Genomic DNA, 19,775 nt, shown 5'->3' with positions numbered 1-19,775 from the left:
AATTTTACACCGAAAATGAGGTGCTATTAACTCCGCTTATAAATTATTTAAAATTCCGCTTAAAAATATTGCAAATGATAATCAAACGCGGAGAATTGTCCTGGCGATAGTAAGAGATAAAATTGTTCGTTACAATTTTTATTACGTCTAAAATAGTTTCTATTTCATTAGTACTAGCTTTTTTCTGTTGTTTTTATGATTATAATTATTGTAAGTTAATTAATAAATTAATAGTTTATATAAATCGCGCAATGACGCGACTTGCATGACGCGCAATAGGCGGATTACGTCTCGATTTCGTGAACGTGAATGAGTAATTCGTATGTCAGCTGACATCGTATTAAAAAATATGAGGCAGATATTTGCACTCAAGCTTCAAGAGTTTAGAAGCTTCGATAAACCGACGAGGAGAAGTCGACAACCGTCCTTAAATTTACTTCGGGTGAGACTGGATTCTTCGAATCAGCACATCAGCTAGAGTGTTTGAGTGAGCGGCAAATATTGATTTGTATTCCAACACGCTGTCGGTAAATACAATTTGAAAGTCTTACGTCAACGGTGTAAGCCATATTACGCAGGATTTTCTTATTCCGTTACTTTCTGCAAATATATTACCGAGGGTTCTTCATCAATTAGACTTTAATAATTTCGTCAAGGTATCTTGGAACAATAGATATGCCAAAGACTCGCAAGCTCTGTTGACCGTTTGACGCATCATTTAAGGGAGGAGGAACCAAACCTGCTATCAAAATTAATATGAAAATAAATTGGAATCGTCCAACAAGACAAACAATTTTGGCGAGACGGCTGCAGAAGCAGGCGAATTCCAGAGTCACTTACGTGTGTCTTGTGATTCCTTCGTGGCCTAATCAAAGGTTGAAAATAGCCTAAATCCAATTAAGATAAACAGATCTTCTATTCCTCGCCCTGTGAAGAAAAACCTTCAAGAGAGCGAAACTAACCAATATTTTCGAACAGAGTTAATATTCAGTTGTCTGATAATGAATACTTAGATCATTATTAGACATAGATCATAGTTAGACAACTGTCTATTCTACAAATTTAAAATAGACAGGACGAAACTACGAAGCAATGCCTGTACCAATCCTATTATGGAATGGTGCGAAATGGTCCAAATCCTGTTAAGGTAAACAGATTCTCTATTCCTCGCCCTGTGAAGAAAAACCCATCCAAAGAACGAAACTAACCATGATTTTCCAACAGTTAATTTATTCCAGTTTTCTGATAGTGAATACTTCGATCATTATTAGACATAGATCATAGTTAGACAACTGTCTATGCTACAAACTTGTAAAAGACAGGACGAAACTGCGAAGCAATACCTGTACCAATCCTGTTATAGAATGGTTGAATAGTCCCGGCGCGGCGTTGCCTGTGGACATGGAACGTTATCATCGGAGGTCTAACGGTGACTGTGGCGTCAGCGTTACAGCATCTTCACTGTGACGCAACTTGGGAATTAGCGCCACGCTGCACCGCGCGTATAAACGCCGATAAGTTTCATCGGCCGTCTTCAACTGCCCTAATGTACGCACATTTTATTGGACAACTCGCTTCGTCAAAAGTAAACGCGGGCCCGCCTGTCAAATTGTGCTTTTAAAGGTTCACTGGCGTGACGCTCAATCTAAATGGGCGTTGTAAAGTAGTACGGATTATCAACTATTACCTTTTTGATCGCATTTATTTTCTCACTGGATTTGGCTCAAATTCAGTTATATGAACCCTCGGTTTGGCAGCCCTCACAAAAGTTTAAGACGAAATTTCAGTCAGCGTCCATCGTATTCGAGGAGAATATCCTGGATATGATGACGCCCTTCATGCCAATATATGACGAAGAACCAGATATTCAGATGGAAGAGACCGAAAAAATGTCCCCAAAATCGGATGATAAGGAATGGGAAGATAAATTGGAGGATGAGTCGATAATGAATGACGCAGGAAAAACAAAACTTCAACCTAAAGAACCTGGTCCTATCTCCAAACAGCCAGAGTTCTGTACAACAGGATACAGAGGGCTGGTTCCTTAGGAAGATAGACATAAATAACACCGACATGTCGTCATATGCGAAGATCTTGGAACGACATCGGGCTACGAAAGGGAACACCTCTTTCGAGGGGTATGTGCTGGTTAGGGACCCCTTGGAATGTTTTAAAAAAGTCGAAATCCCGCCCAAATTCATACCACCAGTTATGATCCACCGAATCAGAGTCATCAAGCTCAGCCATAACACAGCTCACGGTGGGAACAACCAACCACGGAGTCACACATACGACGTACCACCTACTGGTATGTTTGTCTAAATTGTTGAAAAATAGGAACAATTTTTAGCTTAAAATACTGTACACTGGGAAAAAAACACATTGGATCTAGAGTCCAGACTCTTCAAAACATTGACAAGAAAAACTACTCTTGATTCAATCGGATTTTTGCTTGAATCAAAACGAAATCCGCTTTTATTAAGAGGCTTGATTCTTGATTTAAGCTAGATTCCGATTGAATCAAGAGTACTTTTTCTTGTCGACGTTTTTAAAAGTCTGGACTCTAGATCCAATGTGATTTTTTTTCCAATATCTATTAACAGGAGAGTGAATAATACTTCAGTACCTTTAGGGATCATAGAAGTCTCGCTTGTGCGTAGATGCAATTCGTACATGCAGCCAATAAAATTTTAAGGGTTTAAAAATTAACTAAGACAATTCTGACATACTGAGGAAGAACGCCGTAAAACCCTTCAGACATTGCCATATCTATTTCAATAGAAAACAAGTTTGCACGGCAAATTGTGAATATTTTTCCCCCAAAATATTTAGAAAATTTATTCACAATTCAATCTAAAATATCTGACAATTTCAAGGAAAAATATACAAAACTTTCCACAAGAATAAATGTTTTATCCGGTGAAATTTGGCAATTCTCGAATGTTACATACAACGATCTCGCTTGGCACGGCAGAATTGATGAAAAGCCCAAAACAAAATAATAATCGTTGGTATCTTACTGTCATTAATCATTTCGGCACCCGATCAAATTTGTTTTACCTTCGACCACTGTAAAAATTTATTGGGTATCTTTGTTTGTTCTTTGCTCTGTAAGTTCATTTGCTTTGTTAGTTTAACTGCTTAAAATATTTGTATACATGCCTCATCGGCTTGTCTTTAAGCTTATTTTCCGTGGTGTGTTAGATTATACAATTTCGGTTAGAGAGTTTTCATTATCCTAGGCGAATAGAAAAAGGATTAGATATTTGGAAGTTTATTTAAAGAACCAAGCTGGCTATGTGTTGGCTTCATTTCATCACTTGCTGGAGGAAATACTTATGATTGACATCTGCTCCTGCAAGTGTTCAACTAAACCCCAGCCGGGGTACCACTCCAGTCAAATGTAAACATTTATGAAACCGGTCCCATAGCTTTTTATCCGGCACCGATGTGTTTCAATACTTTAAATACTTTTTACATCATACATGACGGACGGAGCATAACCGAGGCAACTGTCGTGACATAACCGATAGCATCAGGGTAATGGAGGGCTCTGTCACTGATGTCCCCGACCATTTCATATCCCTCCAGTCGCAGTGAGCTGCATATAGGTTTCCTGCAAATTTGTCTCGGTTGACGTCGTCTTCAGTGGTAAACGAGGTTTCACGTTCAGTTCGATTAGGATTTAAGTTGGTAAGCTCGTTTCTTTGAGCGAATCCTAAAGTTATGGCTGTCATTTACATTCAATATGTCAAAAGGTTAGGATACCTGGAAATAATGCTAAAACACTGTATAAAGTGAATTCCTTCTTGGAGATTCCTGCCTCCAGGGGGATTATTTGAAATAAAGACGGAGGTATGCCGCTGCAAGTGACGCCTTTGTACTAAAGAATCAAATAAATGCCGGTAAGTCCATTTTCTGGTGCACAGTGTTACTGTAAACAGTGTCCCGTGCAAAGTTATTTCGTCGAGAAACTAAATCTTTTATTTTTGTATACACTGAAAAAAAGTAACACAATTCCAACTATAAACCTGACTGATTCTGGCACCAGACGTAAGAGCAGTTGCACGGGTCAGAGGTACAGGTGAGTCGGCGAATAGTGTGATTGGATCAACCATACCTCTGTCCAGTGAAACTACCTGTATCTGGCGCCAAAATCAACCAGGAATATAGTAGGGATTGCGATAATTTTTTTTTCAGTATATTAACGAAGCTATTTTTCTATTAACAAACCTAGTATAGGGTCCAATGTATTTTTCTTCCAATTCTTCCCCTTTTTTTCTAATTTAAAGATTATTCGTTCATCGGACATTTTAATCATACTAATATACTAATAACTACGATAGGCAACAACTGACTATTGTTCAGATGCTGTAAAAGTTTACAAGTCTCCTTTCAAGTTGAATCGGCTTGCTCCTTTTTCGGGCATCGGGCCACGTAAGTTTCCAAGTGACCATTTAGCATAGTTTTCCATTAAAATTCAATGGAGTATGGTATAGGAGGTCTGCAACGCCGCAAACCAAGATATACTTTCCGTACTCATTTATCATGAGATCCTGCGCGGCTCCCAAGATCTTCGTCAGCCTTAGAGCAATTTTTGGTTTTGATGAAGGAAAAACAAGAAACTTCTGTATCATAGTAGCTCAAAACCAAACATGTAGACCGGCCTCAAGTTGTATTTTGGGCGGGGTTTCCTCGTAGGAAGACTTATTGTATTTAGGGGTCAAAGAGTAAATTCAAAGACGCCTGCCCTCAACAAGAAAAGGAAAATTTCGACGAACTTCGTGAAAAATTAATGTAGGATACATTAAATTAGATTGAAATGAATCGCTGCCTCAGCATTTATAAAATAACAATGCGAAGATTCTAGTAATTTGACAATTTAAAAAGTACCGAGGGGTATCCTTCAACATCGCAATTTATCACCAAAAGAACTCATCTGAGCAATATTTTTGGAATTCACTCGACGCTTAAAATAAAATTATCCATTTTCTGCGTTAGAAACCTCCAACTCCTTTCTATTAGAGCTTACTCGAGGATAAGTGTTGTTCAATGGGCGACTATGCAATACTATGCATACCAGTGGCGTGGTGTGCTTTGCGATACACCGATTGATCTGTCATTCGAACCTATGGAAAAAGATCGATGAACAGGGTGTTCGCCAGGAACACCTTAATAATCGATTCTTTACCATGGGTTTGAGTGGCATAACAATCGATACATCGCAATTCACGCCACGCCACGGAAGGGGCGACTATGAACACGGCTCTGATTCGATAGAATTAAATCGAGACCACACTGTGCCCCACTTTTTTCGGTCTTCGAGCGATGAAGAATGAAACCCTAGTCATTCACCACGGAAGTTTTTTGTTTATTTTGCGGTCACACTGTATCTCGCCCGTTCACCCACGGCGTTGCATGCTCCCTCGGAAACACGCCGTATTCCGACGAAAAGTCTTGCTTGCCTTCTATAGATTCGGCAAGCCCGTAGCCACGGACACCAGACGTTTCCGTCTTGTACCAATCAAGTAATTAGTTCGAGTGGGGTTTAATTCTGACCGTGTTCAGGAAGCAAGAACGGTGCACCCAAGAAAGTATCGAATTCTTCAGGATTATTTTGGTGCTATCGAGAGACTAACTCAGAGCAAGTGCTGGCATGCTCTAGTGTTCACCGAAGAGCGCTGTAAAATAATCACTCTCTCCTCTCAATCCTATATAGCCCGGCGATCATGGTGTGTGTTATGCTCTTTCTCTTTGGCTACATGGTGGTTTCATCCATTCGTGCGTTCAAGCGTTCAAGAATAATCATTAAAAATATGCCGCTCGAAATGATGTTCTTGCAATTTTGGGGGGCGCCGCGGCGTGCTGCCGCTGCCAGCTCGAAATGCACACTGACGCCTACAAACCTAAAGGGATACTTCAAGCATTGCGCAATGCGTGAAGTAGCCCCTTAGGTTTGATGGCGTTAGTGCGCTTTTCGTGCTGGCAGCTGCAGCACGCTGCGGCGCACAGTGGATCGAGTCAATGAGAGAGGCCAGACATTAAATGTCTAACTAAAACTGCAAATTTTCATGTTTTTTGCGTCAAATTTTAAAATTTAAGGGTTGCTTCGAGAAAGAAAGAAGAAGAAGAAGAAAATTTCACTTCACACAAAGAAGAAATGGTAATGAATTCGCTATTGTCTACTTTCTGTTTGGAAGGGGCTGTTTTGGTCCAGGATTAATCAACTGCCATTTTAAGTGAAGACACCTCTAATTCTTATTTTTTATAAATTTAATTTACATTTTTGTCTTCGTCTGGGGCATGTTTTAAAAAAATACTCCACCTTAACACAGTGAGGTAGAGATGATTTCCGGAGAAGAACGACCTTGAAAAAACTTAAGGTCAATTATGCAAATACAAATATTGATCGTCATGAAAAAATGAAAGAATCACCATTTTATGTCTAGCTTATACTGTTTGTCTTCTTTCAGAAGAAAGTTCTCTTGCTGGGAGATAGCATTTTAAGGAGAATGCAGAGAACTCAGTTCTTCAAAAAAAAAATGTTCATCTACCGGTAGTTGATTTAGCAGTCTCAGGGAGCACTAGGGGAAAATGACTTGAGAGGTTCAGTAATTTCTGTAACAAGACAACATTATTAGAATCAACGAACCTGGTCTCCTTCTGCAAACAAACGATTTCCTGAAGAATGGCTAATTCGATCACTCTCACTATCACGATCTGGCAAGAAATGCTGTGGCATCACGCTTCAAGAATATAATTCGTGTTACCCTGCCTCCTATCCCCAAAACAACCTTTTCTGGGTGAGGAAACCAGTCAAGGCCACAAATGGATTGCCTTCATCGCCAGAAATAACGGGATGAAAGTGGTGCAGGATCCTCAGCATGTGAGCAAGGATGTTGTACATCTAAATGGCTGGGGAATGAGGCTATTGGCAACTTCCATTAGGCAATTACTTAGTGTCTGAATAGGTTCGTACTTCACTGAAAATTACTTGCCTGTGGCTTCGTAACTATGTTTAGTTTGCCAAGCAGTGAAGCATTAGAGGGCGGTCAAAAAATTCTTATTTTAATGATTAATAATAATTTTCACAATGATGTGTGGTATATTTTGTACATGTGACAGTATCAGATTAAATAGATTAAGAAGGGAAACTAACGCCTCACTCTTCAAAACTTTGACTTGTTTTAGTGTATTTTTTATTTATTATTATGGACTGAGGAGCAGTTCTTTAGAATTTTTTGGAATGATGTATGTGGGGTTTTCTTTATATCGAGAAGAGATTAAACTGTGGCACCTCCATGATATTTACAAATGCTTTAAAATTCATCATTTTTCAGTCAATAAAGTAAAGTTTTTTCGTGTGTTTCTGGCCAAGTGATGCGGTGATGGAGTAGCTACGCATAATGTATTTCATTTTTCCAACAGTTAAATTGTTTTTTCTCTTTTTTTTTAAAAAAAAAATTATGCATTAATTTTATTCTTTGATAATTATTTTTGGCACTGAATATTAACTGTAAATTCAAGACATTCCAGAATGTAAAGAGAAGAAAAGATGAGAAGTTTGTTGTGAATGGATCCGTTTTCAAGACAGTTCGGGGGGTTCCCTGCTGGGAAACCTTGGAAACCTTCTCCGCCCAAACAGGGTCCTTCTAAGCCTGCCTCTGAAGGGGAAGAGATCCGTCCGAAGTCCTACTCTGAAGTTGCCTCCCCGAGAAGCTCGCGGAGCAACTCCACTTCCGACAGTGACGGCATCTTCGTTACAGCTGCGGTGACGAGAACGTCGAGAAGAAGAAGTAAGTATCGATCGATTAATATATATTTGCTTATTCCCTTTTGCGCTCATTCGATAGATTATCACTGAACAAACATCCGTGATGGAGAATCTCAACCCTCTTGTGCGAAACAGTGATTCTTAGTATTTTTTGATTTCCAATTTTTCCATAATTTGTCTGTTTTTTCTACGGTAACAGTAGGACGTTAGAAGACTTGCAATACCTCGTACAGAAGCAATTACGCGAGGATCAGAAGGAGAGGTTGTGAATTTTTTATTGGACAATCCCGTAAAGAATGTTCTTTTCCTCGCTCCTACAGCGTGGAGGAAAAACACTAACTCTCCTGGCAGCTCCCCTGTGCAAAAATTCTTGCGCTATTTTAATTTCTCCTCTCGTCTCGTTGATCGAGGAGCAAGTTTGAGTATTTAGAGAGGCTAATTTTTACGTAGTTAATATGAGAGACCCGGAAGATGAGATCTCCCCTCCTCAAGCAGCTATGTACATTCTGAAGCGCCGTCATCTTCCGATGCTTCTCGTGCGAACTCCAGAAAAATTCTTTTTTAACGAGAGGGTTTCCAAGTAGGCTATTCGTCAATTTGAAGAGATGTGTCCATTATGAAATCTACAATTTAAAAATTAAAGAAAGATTAGCAACAGTTGACTTTATTTTTCTAACGTAAAGCTAAGTTTATTCATGTTCTGAATTATTTTGCAGGAAAGAAAACTGCAAGGAAGATGTTGCAGAAAAATTAAGGTCATACTGGTAAAAATAAGCCATACAAATTACCTATAGCCCGGCCATAGGAAAAATCCTATGGTAAATTGAAACATGGCCTTTTGGCGATAGGAATTTTCCATAGCCGGCAATTGAGAATTCCTATGGCTGGCTGTAGGAATTCTCAATCGCCGGCTATAGAAAATTTAGGGGTTCACAGTTAGGGGATGGTGGAAAAGGGTTAATTGTGGAAATAAATTTTGAAACCATGAAAAATAAAAATAATAAAACTACTGGGACGTACCTTAGTCGGTTTTGAGATTAGAATTGTCCTACCCACCTTGGGGGTTGAACCCGGGACCTACCTAATACTAACCGAAGACCCTACCGACTGAGCTATCACAGAGAAATGCATTTTTCTGACGCAATGCCGGTATTTAATGTCGATTTGAACGGGCAACTAGGATATTTTCAATCTGCCTGGATTTGTCCGTGAATTTATTTTGATTTTTTATCGTTTTACTTGTTTTATTTCCTTGCTGACTCTATTTTCTTCTTCACTCTATTTTATTTTTTCAAGTACTTCATTTTTTTCTTTAATTATTTACTTCTTATTCCTTTACTTTGTTTTATTTTTTACTGTAATTTATTTTAATACTTCATCATGTTTACTTTTTAGATTCATTCTATTCTTTAACCTCATTTAGTTTTTTCCCTTATACTTTATTTTTTTCGTCACCTCATTTTTTTACCTCATCTCCTTGCTCCCTCTAATTTTTTACTTCAATTTAGTGACTTCATTTTATCATATATTTAATTTACTGAATTCTATTTCTCTTCTGTTGTCTCTGTAATTCGATTATTTCTACTATTCTATTATTTCCACTATTCTATTATTTTATTTATTTTTTACTCTTTAAATTTTTCATTTTCATTATGGGAGTGATAGGTCTAAAGGGAAGAAGAGACAGTTTATAGCGCTAGTGCGAGAGAGAGAGGTGCGCGTGACTTAGGGCCCAACTGAAGCTCCGGTGCGGAGTGCTTTGCGCACTCATGCGACACATCTCAGCACCTATGCGCTGAATCTCACTCCCCTATACACTCTCCCTCCGGATTTTCTGTCGGACGGAATCGGGATTCCTCCCACAGGCATGCTCCCGGATAAAGCCCTAATAGTGATCAGAGCCCCGAATGCCGTGAAGGCCAAAATTAAGGACCAATATGATACAACCATCCGATGTATACGAGCCGATGAGAGTCAGCAGCCTCCGCTCCCGGTGATCGAGCAGGAGATCACCGGGGACGGACGGTGTTTCACCGTCACTGGCCGAAAGGTTCCAGATAGCACGACCCTTAAAGAGTACCTACAGGAGGGTTCACCAGAGAGCGGACGAACCCTACTCCAATACGAGGAGGAGTTCTGGAGAGGAATGGCCCTGCCTCCCTTCTCCAAACGGACTTATGCTGCCGACCTGACCCCCTCCGAAGCCCGCTTTGGAGGCCCTCCTGCCGCGGTCCTGGAGCTTGACAGGATCCCGTCTCTATTGGACGGCACCAAAGCCGGCACGATAGCCGGGGTCGGGTCCCAGTACCTGTACTACGGGAAGGAAGGCACGGTCTTCGCGTATCATTTGGAGGACTCCAACCTCCTCTCCATTAATATCCACATGGGGGTGCGCCCAAAGTATGGTACGCGGTGCACCACGAGGATGTACCAAACTTTATGAACTTCGTAGCGGTGAATTATGCGGAGGAATGGGGGAATTGCCGCAGCGGATACCTCATGCACAAGCGCTGCTTTCCCGCCCCTCACGCCCTGCGGGATGCGGGCATACGGGTAACCCCGGTTCTTCAGACCCCGGGGGACATAATCGTGACCTTCCCCCAATGGAATTCATGGAGGTTTCAACACCGGCTTGAACCGGAATGCGGCTCGCAACGTGGCAACGCCTTGGTGGTTGCACTTCGCCCGCGCCATACCATATAGGCTCGCCCGGCAGCTTTAACAGTGTATACGGCCGATTCAAATCAAAAAATCAAAAAACAAATCAAATTATGGAAAAGTAAGAATTATTGAGAGAAAATTGAAGAAAAATATGTTTAGAAAACAAATTTCCAGGATAGATTCACTGGCGCTTATGATGATTTTCGAAAAAAAATTACTTTTTTAATTGCCCCTCGTGCACACGCGTGTTTCCAATCGCCGGATACTGAACATTCTGTTGCCGACTACAGATGGCTGTCTTGGCAGCGGATGGTTATTGCCGTTATCCTATCACCACTATCTAGTGATAGCCACTAATGGCCAGCTATTGAGCGTCCTATCGCTGGCTATTCATGGCTATCGCCGGCTGTAGAACGTTCTATTGCCGGCCATTCGTGGTTATAGCCGGCGATTGAACGTTCTATCGCCGGCCATTCGTGGCTAAAGCCGGCGATTGAACGTTCTATCTCCGGTCATTCGTGGCTATAGCCGGCGATTGAGCGTTCTATCGCCGGCCACTCAGGACGATAGAGCTTTTTATCGCCGGCCATAAGTACGATAAGAAAATCCTATCGCTAGCTATAAAAGCTATAGAAAATCCTACAGCCGGCCATAAGATTTCTCTATCGCCTTTATGGCTTATTTTTACCAGGGGCATCAATTCATCTCAATTAAAATTATTAATTCAACTAAAAATCATATCGCAGCAACACAGTTTTTGGAGTTACACTCTATTCGGCAATAATATAAGTAATCCACACTTGTTGAGTACTACGTACCCGTGGCTGGACAGAGGTGTCGGATCTCCCGCCGCGCCGTCTATCTAATGCCACCGTACCGATAGATGGTAGCACGCTCCAGCCCCGGACCCGAGCCGGTCCGCTTCCAAAATTCCCCCGCGGTACCGCCGCCCGAGCTACGTACAGCCGACAGCCGACCCTTCTACCGCTTCATTACTTCTGTGCTAGTACCAGGAGGTTATCCCTAGCTACCGTGCTTCGTTGCCTTCGTCCACGCTTTCACCTCGAGTTTTCTTTTCCTGCTTTTCTTCAGCAATCTGGTAAGATTTGCATCAGCCGTTCGCCGTAATGCCGCTTCTCGACAGCTCAGCTTTGGTGAGATCCCTTTTCCATCTTTTTGCTAGTTATACCGGTGCCATGAGAGTTTGCGTTGTGTCATCACACTTATCGAAGTAGCTCTCCCTGAGTTAGTTTTATATTTTCTATTCTTTCTTATTCCACGCCGATGAGTGACTACTCCGCCGACCGCCGGAGCTTAGCCATGCAGTATGTCCAATATTTGAGCCCGGAGTGAGGTTCTTTCTCAGCATGTGATCTGAGGGCTTCCCCATGCGTCAATGGTAGGCCAGCTTATCAGTCCTTATCAGCTCTTCCCATTCCTTCCCATATTGGTGTCGGACGGCTGGGGGAGAAATCTACAGTCCACTTCATTATTATTCTCCCTGAACATTGGAGTATTTTCAACACTTGATTTTAAATTCAAGGAGATTACAAGCACCAACTATTAATTTGAGTTATCTGTTTCCTTTTAAAAATTTACGATGTAAAAATTCAATCATCAGAATTGTTAATTATCGAAATAAGTATCTGCATTCAAGTACACCATTATGAATATTAGTCACGACATAGTGGTCAATCTAGGGAAGGAAGCCTTTGCAGGCCTTTTCATTGACTTTCGAGGCCAGTGTCCAGCGGTGGAGGAGACCCTCCTCCTAGACCACACTATATTAATAGTGCCACAGTACTATAATAGGTAATTATACAGTACCAGAGGTGTTGGGATTGACATCCTGAAAGATAGTACGGATATAGGATGACTAAGAGACGTGGGCGAACAACTCTGCAGGAAGTCGAGAGGTTGTTGTGTAGGGAAGGTACATGCAGAAGAGGGAAGAGTGACTATAATGGAGATGTGGGGCTCGGCACGCCAAAGAAGAGCCCAAAAGAGAACAGAGGAAGCTATGGTAAGTGGATGGTGTTGGGAATGGCACACCAAAGATATACTAGGAAAGGAGACAGTAAAAAAAGTAAGAATGCTATATGATTTGTTGCAGATACAGATGGAGATATATGCACGCTCCCATGGGCGAGATCTCGGAAGGCTCCTGAAAGAAAGAGGCGCTGGGACAGACTTAAAAGTAGATGTCGCCATGACAAAAGAGCCGACGGAAATTGTCAGAGAAATGGACTTGGAGCGAGTAAGGCGACTCTCTCATTTGTTGCAGATACAGATGGAGATATATGCAAGCTCCCATGGGCGAGATCTCGGAAGGCTCCTGAGAGAAAGAGGCGCTGGGACAGACTTAAAAGTTGAATGCTACCCTTCAGGGAAATTCAATGAGGTCACAGAGAATATTCGACCTCGAAAGGAAGCCGTGACTGTAATCATCGCCGGAGGCAACGATGTCACCGTGACAAAAGAGCCAACGGAAATTATTGGAGAAATGAACTTGGAGCGAGTGAGGCGACTATCTGAGAGACAGAACGGCGGTCTGGTGGTGTTCACGCCAATAACTGGCGTTCCTTATCTTTTCTTGTTTGACACTTTTGTTGAGCAGCGTTGAAAACAGTGACGTCACTCTCTACTAACCGTTCAGTACTCCGTTCGATCAATCGACTCTTTGTTCGTCACCCGCGATGACGCAAAACGGAGAGAATCTCCGACATTAAACCCCGGTGACGTAGATTAGATTCACCTAGAGTAAGTCAGACGTCGCCGCCAGTGATTCAACCAAGCCGGCCCATGAGTCAGCGCCCCAAGCGGCGCGCCAACGAGGCATTATTCAAAATTTAACCCTATCCGCCCACGTAATTGATCAGGTCACCTGACGTAATAGTCACGTCACTGGAGCTTTTTGGCGCGGATTCTAGGAACCCCCTCTTCTCTCTTGTTGTCCCTCTCTAGCTCCCTCGGTCTTCCTTTTCTGGTTCTCTAACTTATTCCTCTTTGCATTCTTCTGTGTGAACTCCGTGTTAGCTTTACGCGTTCTCCGGTAAGACCTCCGAATTTCCTCAACTTTCCTCGGTTTTTCTGAGTGATCCGTTCCGATTTTCATTCTGTTTTCTCCGCGAACCTCCGTTTGAAGACCGGCATCGAAAATTACCCGGTTTTCCGTTCGAAATCCGCGATTTTCGGTCGAACTTAGATTCGCGACAACGTGCCAGCATCCTTCACGGTGAAGGAATTTATCCATCGTCATCCGAACTAATTTCGGTGATTCGCGTCGAACTTTTTCGCGATCCCTTTTATGCGATCGTCGAATATCATTTCGGAAAACCGTATTTCGAAAGACAATTTGATTCAACCCGTCGAGATGGACTTCTTCTCTGAGATGCCGGAATCCACCACCATGAGCTGAGCTGTTCCTCTTCGGGCCGCCGTCGTCGCAGGAGTTTCCAGAGATGTCCCGTCGCAATCGCTTCCGAATCAACCAGAGAGGGTTTTCACTCAACCAATTTGGTGAGTTCGTTCCAAACTTCCTCCCCATAATGTGTTAGGAAATGTTAGGCTGAGCGCTCCCCCCCCCCCCCCCCCCCTATGTGCCTCCTCGTGTCAGGTGCGGAGACCGTTCCGAAGACCAAGTTCTTTGCAGGTGTTAACCATGTTCCTTTGATGTCCATTAATGATGTCGGTGGCTCGAGTACCCTGAGAGAATGCTGGAAAAGTGTCGATTTACTAGATTTTCCCTGAGAGAGCACATGGTGGCCTAAAACCACCTAATTGGCCTTCAGCCTAAATCACCTTGTGATTTACCTTTCCAATTTCAATAAGGTGCTCTTGTTCTTAGTGAGGTGCCCCTAAGGTCCTCAATCCCTCCTTAAGTCACCCTGGTCAAAAGCGAGCCCGTCAGACGAGTCTCGTTTCACATGAAGGCGTCACGGCACCCCCCGTTCGCTATCATTTCCCCCTTATTTTCCTGTTCTCTCATGGTACTCTCACCTTAATGGCCTTTTGAGGCCAAGTAATTCAACAGGATGATCAACGCTAAATTTCTAAGCCACCGAATAAGAGTCGGTGGGCCCGGTACCCAGCCGATGAAACCAAAAGTGCTATTTTGAGTAACGGCTATCGATGAGCATTGAGCTTGAGTAATTCCTAAGAGCTTTAATCCGAACAGTGTTGAGATGATCAATGACAAAGTCTCTATTGGTCGTCGTTGGATCATCTGGTTGCATGCAGAAAGAAATGAGATTTTTGATTATAGGATTTTCAGGTAATTTTCAACTGCGGCACGCTGCATGAGCCACTCGAGTGAGTGCCTATCCACAAGAGAATGAAATTCGAAATTTGAACCCCAAAGATGTACTACCAGCGGAAATGTACGAATTACTATCCTCTAACCGATTCATATTGCCATTGCCTATGTTTGTCTTTGTTCGTTTTCTGCATTTTTTTCTCTTGTCAGCGATACAGAATCCAGTTTCCAGGTTCGAGAAAAGCGCACCGTCTTAGTGAATCATCAATAGTGCATCATATAAAGTGTATTCCCTGAATGTGAAGTGTCGGTCGATCAATTTGAATCTAAAGTTTCAACTATGAAGCAGAGAACTTCATTTACCTTCAGTCAGTACGAGCCGTGTCATGTTTTTCTCTACTTATTTTTCCGTGTTGCCAGATATCGATTCAAGAGTTGCCTTACGCTGTTACCCCCGAATTCACATTCACACCAATTTTCTTGTTTTAACGCTTAAGATTGGCCTGTCAGAGCCACTCCAAGTCGAGCGGTAGTTTAAGCCTGTACGGCTTCTGTGAATCATGTTATCTCGATGTGTGACCTATCTTGTAATGAATAAGTGCATCTACTCTTAAGCCGTGCTTGTGTCTTTTATCCGATTGGAGGTAAGTCGTTATAAGAATGGCCCCCCGATATTTTCCCGGAGTTGACTTGAAATACAAAGTCTAGTTAGTTGGAAAGGGTCTCTGAGCACTCGTCATCTGTTTCAACGTATCCTTTCTTTTAAATCCCCTTAGAAGAGTAGTTTTCAGAGAAATTACGGTTGATGTGTACGCTTGGGTCGCCCGAATTGTGGCCTACCCAGGCTTTTGAAGGCGTTTCCCCGGGCGAACGACCTATCCCGAAACTCTCTCTCGATATGTTGTGACCCGTGAGTGTTATAGTTTCGCCAAGCGTTTATGTGATTTTCTTAGCCCAATTCAGAATCAATTGTTTAAGTTAATCGTTGTCTCAATGATGTGCGCCATGGTGTCTAGATTATCCGCCCTCCCGGTCTGTGCATTCTTCGCCTCCGCCAACCTTTGCATGAGCCCTGGCATCGTGCGCTGTCGTGCGCAATTTTTGAGTTTCCCGTTTCAGTGCTCTCTACACACCTTTGATAATGTGTTCGTTGTGTCACTCCGCTTGAATTTGACCTGTGTGATGTATAACCTGTTGCCTACCCGTGCCTTTGAAGGCGCCGATGTGCACGTTCCTTCTCCCGAGAGCTCTTAGTGCAAGAGCGTGTTGCCTTCATCTCTGAATTGTTTGTCTTTTTAATTTAATGTGTCCCGAGTTTACATGGAATCCTGGTGTTTCTAGCCTTGTCTCTCATGGTGTCCAAGGCAGTTCGAGCACCGGTTAGCCTGTCTCTTATGGCGTCCGAGGCAGTTAGAGCACCGGTTAGCTTGTCGTACCACCATCCGTATTACCGAATTGCAGGAGGATGTCGAGTGTTGATTATTAATCATTTAACGCTAAAAATTGTCCGCTGAATTTTGACCCGTATTTATCCGTCGGGTGGTGTATAGCCGATTTTCCTACGATCTCGTATTGCTGCTCGTAGTACTCGCAGTAGCTTGTCTTGCTTCTGTCTGTGGCAATATTGCCGCCAAGCAAATACCCGGAGTTGATGCGAGCTTAGTTTGTTCCGCAGTACTGTCGAGTCGCCTTTTGCGACATTTTATCCGGAAGTCAGTCATGTTTTTCTGAGAATCGCATCAACCTCAACTTCTTTTTCTTTATCGTTATGACTGATGGAGTTATGCTCATAATTGTTTCCGATGAGTCGTCGGCGGCCCTGCCTATGATTGTGACCTATTTTTCTTTTCCTTGCGAGATTGCCCTAACGTGCAATACGAAGGTTTTCAGAGATGCAACAACGGCATCGCAAACCCAGCTGACTGGGTCACCAGTGTCAAGTAAATTTGGGTCAAACCTTCCTCGGTCATGGGCCTCTAGACGGGGTATCGCCGACTACTCATCGCACCCATGTTCTTTTTTGTTTGGATTTCCTCTTCGGAGGGTTGCTTCTTTTTATTGTCTTGTATTATCCGGAGTGTAGTAGAAGTTCAACTTTTGTTGTGTTTTTTTTTTTTTTTTTGTCTCCCGTGTAAGCTTCTGTCCGGTTCGCGTCGCGTTTGGGAGCAGGGCCCCCTCCCCCCTTCGGTCTCCCCCCGATTTTTTTCCCCCTTCGGTCCCTTCCTCATTTTCCCCTTGATAAGAAAGTCATCCAACGTAGCCCTCCTCTACGGAGTTAGCTACAAGTAATTTGATTGCATAGTTTCTCGCAGTCAAAGGTCCCCCTTCCCTTTCTTTTTTTTCATTCGGAGAGCTTTTCACGAATTCAACATGCAAATTGCGGAGAGAACTGGTATTCATTTGGATTTATGTGCTGTAGCGGATTGTGCCTGGGACCTTCTTGTCTCCTCCTGTGGCAAAAAGATTGTCCGACGTGCCTTCTATTTTCAATGCTCACCATGCCATGCACAGGTATCCTAGCCAAATTCAGGATTTTTCATGTTCATCTGTTTCATGTTCCAGTTTTCGCTCTTCAGCTCGCTCTCTCGTTGATATGAAGCCTTCTCTCCTCTCCGCTCTCATTTTTTATGGTTTCTGTCCCCCATTTAAAGGGCCAGTGGTCCCTCGTGTCGTCACTTCCCCATTCTATCACTATACATTTCAAATTTCCCGCTCTTCCTGTTCTGCTGATGTAAGACCTGGCGATAGGCATTCGGTGTCTGCGCCATGTTTTGTTTACGCTTGCGTGACGTATTTCGATCTCTTCCGTGTACTATCCATTCTACCTACCTGTTCCCCGTTGATTCCCCGTTTACCTGTTATCAGTCCATTTGTTCGCATGGCGGCTGAGGCGGACCGCCATTTGCAAGCGTATTTCTCGACTTGGCGCGGCCAGGTGGTGTGGTTAGAGCTGTTCCATCGCCATGACAAGGATGCAAAATTTAACGCACACGTTCGGGCCGTTAATAAACGAATTCACAAAAAGTTAACGAGATCGAAGGAAGATGAAAAGAGAATTGCGGTGATCCAAACATCTGGACTTAAGAGAGACGACTTTAACAAGGGTGGCCTTCACCTGATCAATCAGCGGAAGCAATCTATTTTTTCTACAAGTATTAATGTCTTTATGTTCAGGAATAAAATTAGTGTTCACTTTTTCCCTTCTTTAAAATTTATTTACCGTCATCGTCCTCTTCACTCTTGTTAGTTCACAGACAATGTGTGAAAACATCACGAGAGAGGTCAAAAAGCATGTAGTCAGGCAGAAACACGGTGTGCTCTGAAAAATTGCATAACAATTTTTTCCTATTTAAATGTCATCAGTAGGTCTTCCTGAACAACATACAAAAAGATTACCACGGTCCGACCCCGATTTACCCCACAAAATTCATAAAATTCAAATTGGCGGCTATAATAAGCCCTATGGGATTTCCGTATTTTAAAATGTTCCCATAGTGTCATGTGAGGTATCATTCTGTCGCGTGCGCCGGCTCTGAAACATCTAAAAGATCCTTAATACGCGCTCTAGAAATAGCGGAGTTCGTTGGAGAGCAGAAGATAAGTTTATGATCTCGGATTAATGGTTTTGGAAAAATTACACTTGGATTGTCGAATAATATAATAAGAACACTTTAAGCACGAAACCGGATTACAAAAGATGGAAAAGATCTGCACTTGGTAAAAATATACTGGAGTGACTTGCGAGAGCTTAAGAATTGACACATAGTCGTAGCTGAGATGGTAAACGCGAAGTAAAGTGACTTATCGAGCTATCGGGCACGCAGGGCCAGAAAGGAGCAACTTTTAGGCTGCATCGCATCAGCCATCCGTTACACCGATAAAAAAAGATATTAAATAAATGAGATGGTGAGTCCGATTGTAAGCAAGCATCGGCTTAAGGCCTTAAAATGCTTGTCATGAGGGACTAAGAGAGGGACAGAAGAAATGAGGGAGAGAGGGATAGACGAAAAACTGCCTCGGGGTGAATTTAGAAGAAAGGTTGCGTAATACGCGATACATTTCTCATCAATTTTGGTCGCAGATCTCATTTCTGAAGTCCAAAAAGCCCCTAAGTCTCAGGGGGTGCCCCAAAGCCAAGATGGCGGCTAAATTTGAAAGGAAGGAGGGTGAATTTTGGAGGAGTTCCCTTCCATTATGGGAAGGACTTGTTGTGTCCCGGACTGCCGGTCCAACTATAGTAGTAATGGACCTTGCGTTTCAACTTTCCGTCTACCTCAAAATGAGGCTAGAAGAAACGAATGGCTGAAACTAATTTGGCGAGAAGATCTAATCGATTATTTTTCCAAACATACTGTTGTTTGCGTTCAACATATTGCTCCTCAACATGTGATCACCATGGATCAAATAAGGACCAAGGATGGACTAGTCAACATACCGGGTAAAATTCCCAAATTACCAAAGGATGCGTTTCCATCGATATTTCCCGCGTGGCCCTTTCACTAATCTGTATCTGTACCCCCCCTGTAGAAAAAATCTTGAGTCCCGCGCTGAAGAGATTCAGCTAGCTGAAAAGAGATTTGCGTTGACTAAGAAGAGGTAGAAAATAGAGGCAGACAAAATAAAAAATTTCAATGGTTTGAAAAGCGAGTTGGTCCGGAGGTATACCAACTTCCTCGCTCTGCCAACCGAGACATATGTACTTTTTTACATAATTGAGGATGATGACATTGGCTCAGTGCCAAACGTTGACATCTTTTTCAAAATTTGAGTAGACTTTTCTGTAATCGTTTACCAGGAAAATGAAATCATCCCCTTTAAAAAGTTTGAAACATTTTTGGGATCAGGTTTAAAGTGTGATGTGAAATGTAAACTAAAATGCATTTCCCTATTTCTAGAAACTCTCAACGCAAGAACTGAAATGTTTTGGGGCCCAAAATTTGTCGTTAAGGCTTAATAACTTTTTTAATACTTAACTAAATTTACAAAACGAGGGCATTACGAGTAAAGCTGAGCATACTGTACTCAAATATTATAGGGTTTTTGGGGTTTACTCTACGACTCAACTGGCGGGAGCGTTAAATGGAC

At 42.5% G+C, this 19,775-nt stretch overlaps 1 protein-coding gene and 1 long non-coding RNA gene across 2 annotated transcripts; one reads left to right on the top strand and one right to left on the bottom strand.

The window, feature by feature from the left end:
* Positions 1–121: 121 nt before the first annotated feature.
* LOC109031984 (uncharacterized) lies at positions 122–17,626 on the bottom strand. Its single transcript, XR_011899888.1, has 3 exons — positions 16,118–17,626; positions 11,254–16,075; positions 122–8,397 (listed from the first exon to the last, which is right to left on the bottom strand). It is a non-coding gene; the product is annotated as an uncharacterized lncRNA (long non-coding RNA).
* Positions 12,399–17,937, top strand: LOC109031985 (uncharacterized). The gene is made up of 2 exons (XM_072300459.1): positions 12,399–12,989; positions 17,626–17,937. Exons 1-2 carry the CDS (start codon positions 12,399–12,401, stop codon positions 17,935–17,937), a joined length of 903 nt encoding a protein of 300 aa, XP_072156560.1.
* Positions 17,938–19,775: the final 1,838 nt, after the last annotated feature.

Source organism: Bemisia tabaci, chromosome 5 (genome assembly GCF_918797505.1).
Source record: "Bemisia tabaci chromosome 5, PGI_BMITA_v3".
NCBI classification, from domain to species: domain Eukaryota; kingdom Metazoa; phylum Arthropoda; class Insecta; order Hemiptera; family Aleyrodidae; genus Bemisia; species Bemisia tabaci.
This window is presented reverse-complemented; position numbering and strand designations above follow the sequence as displayed.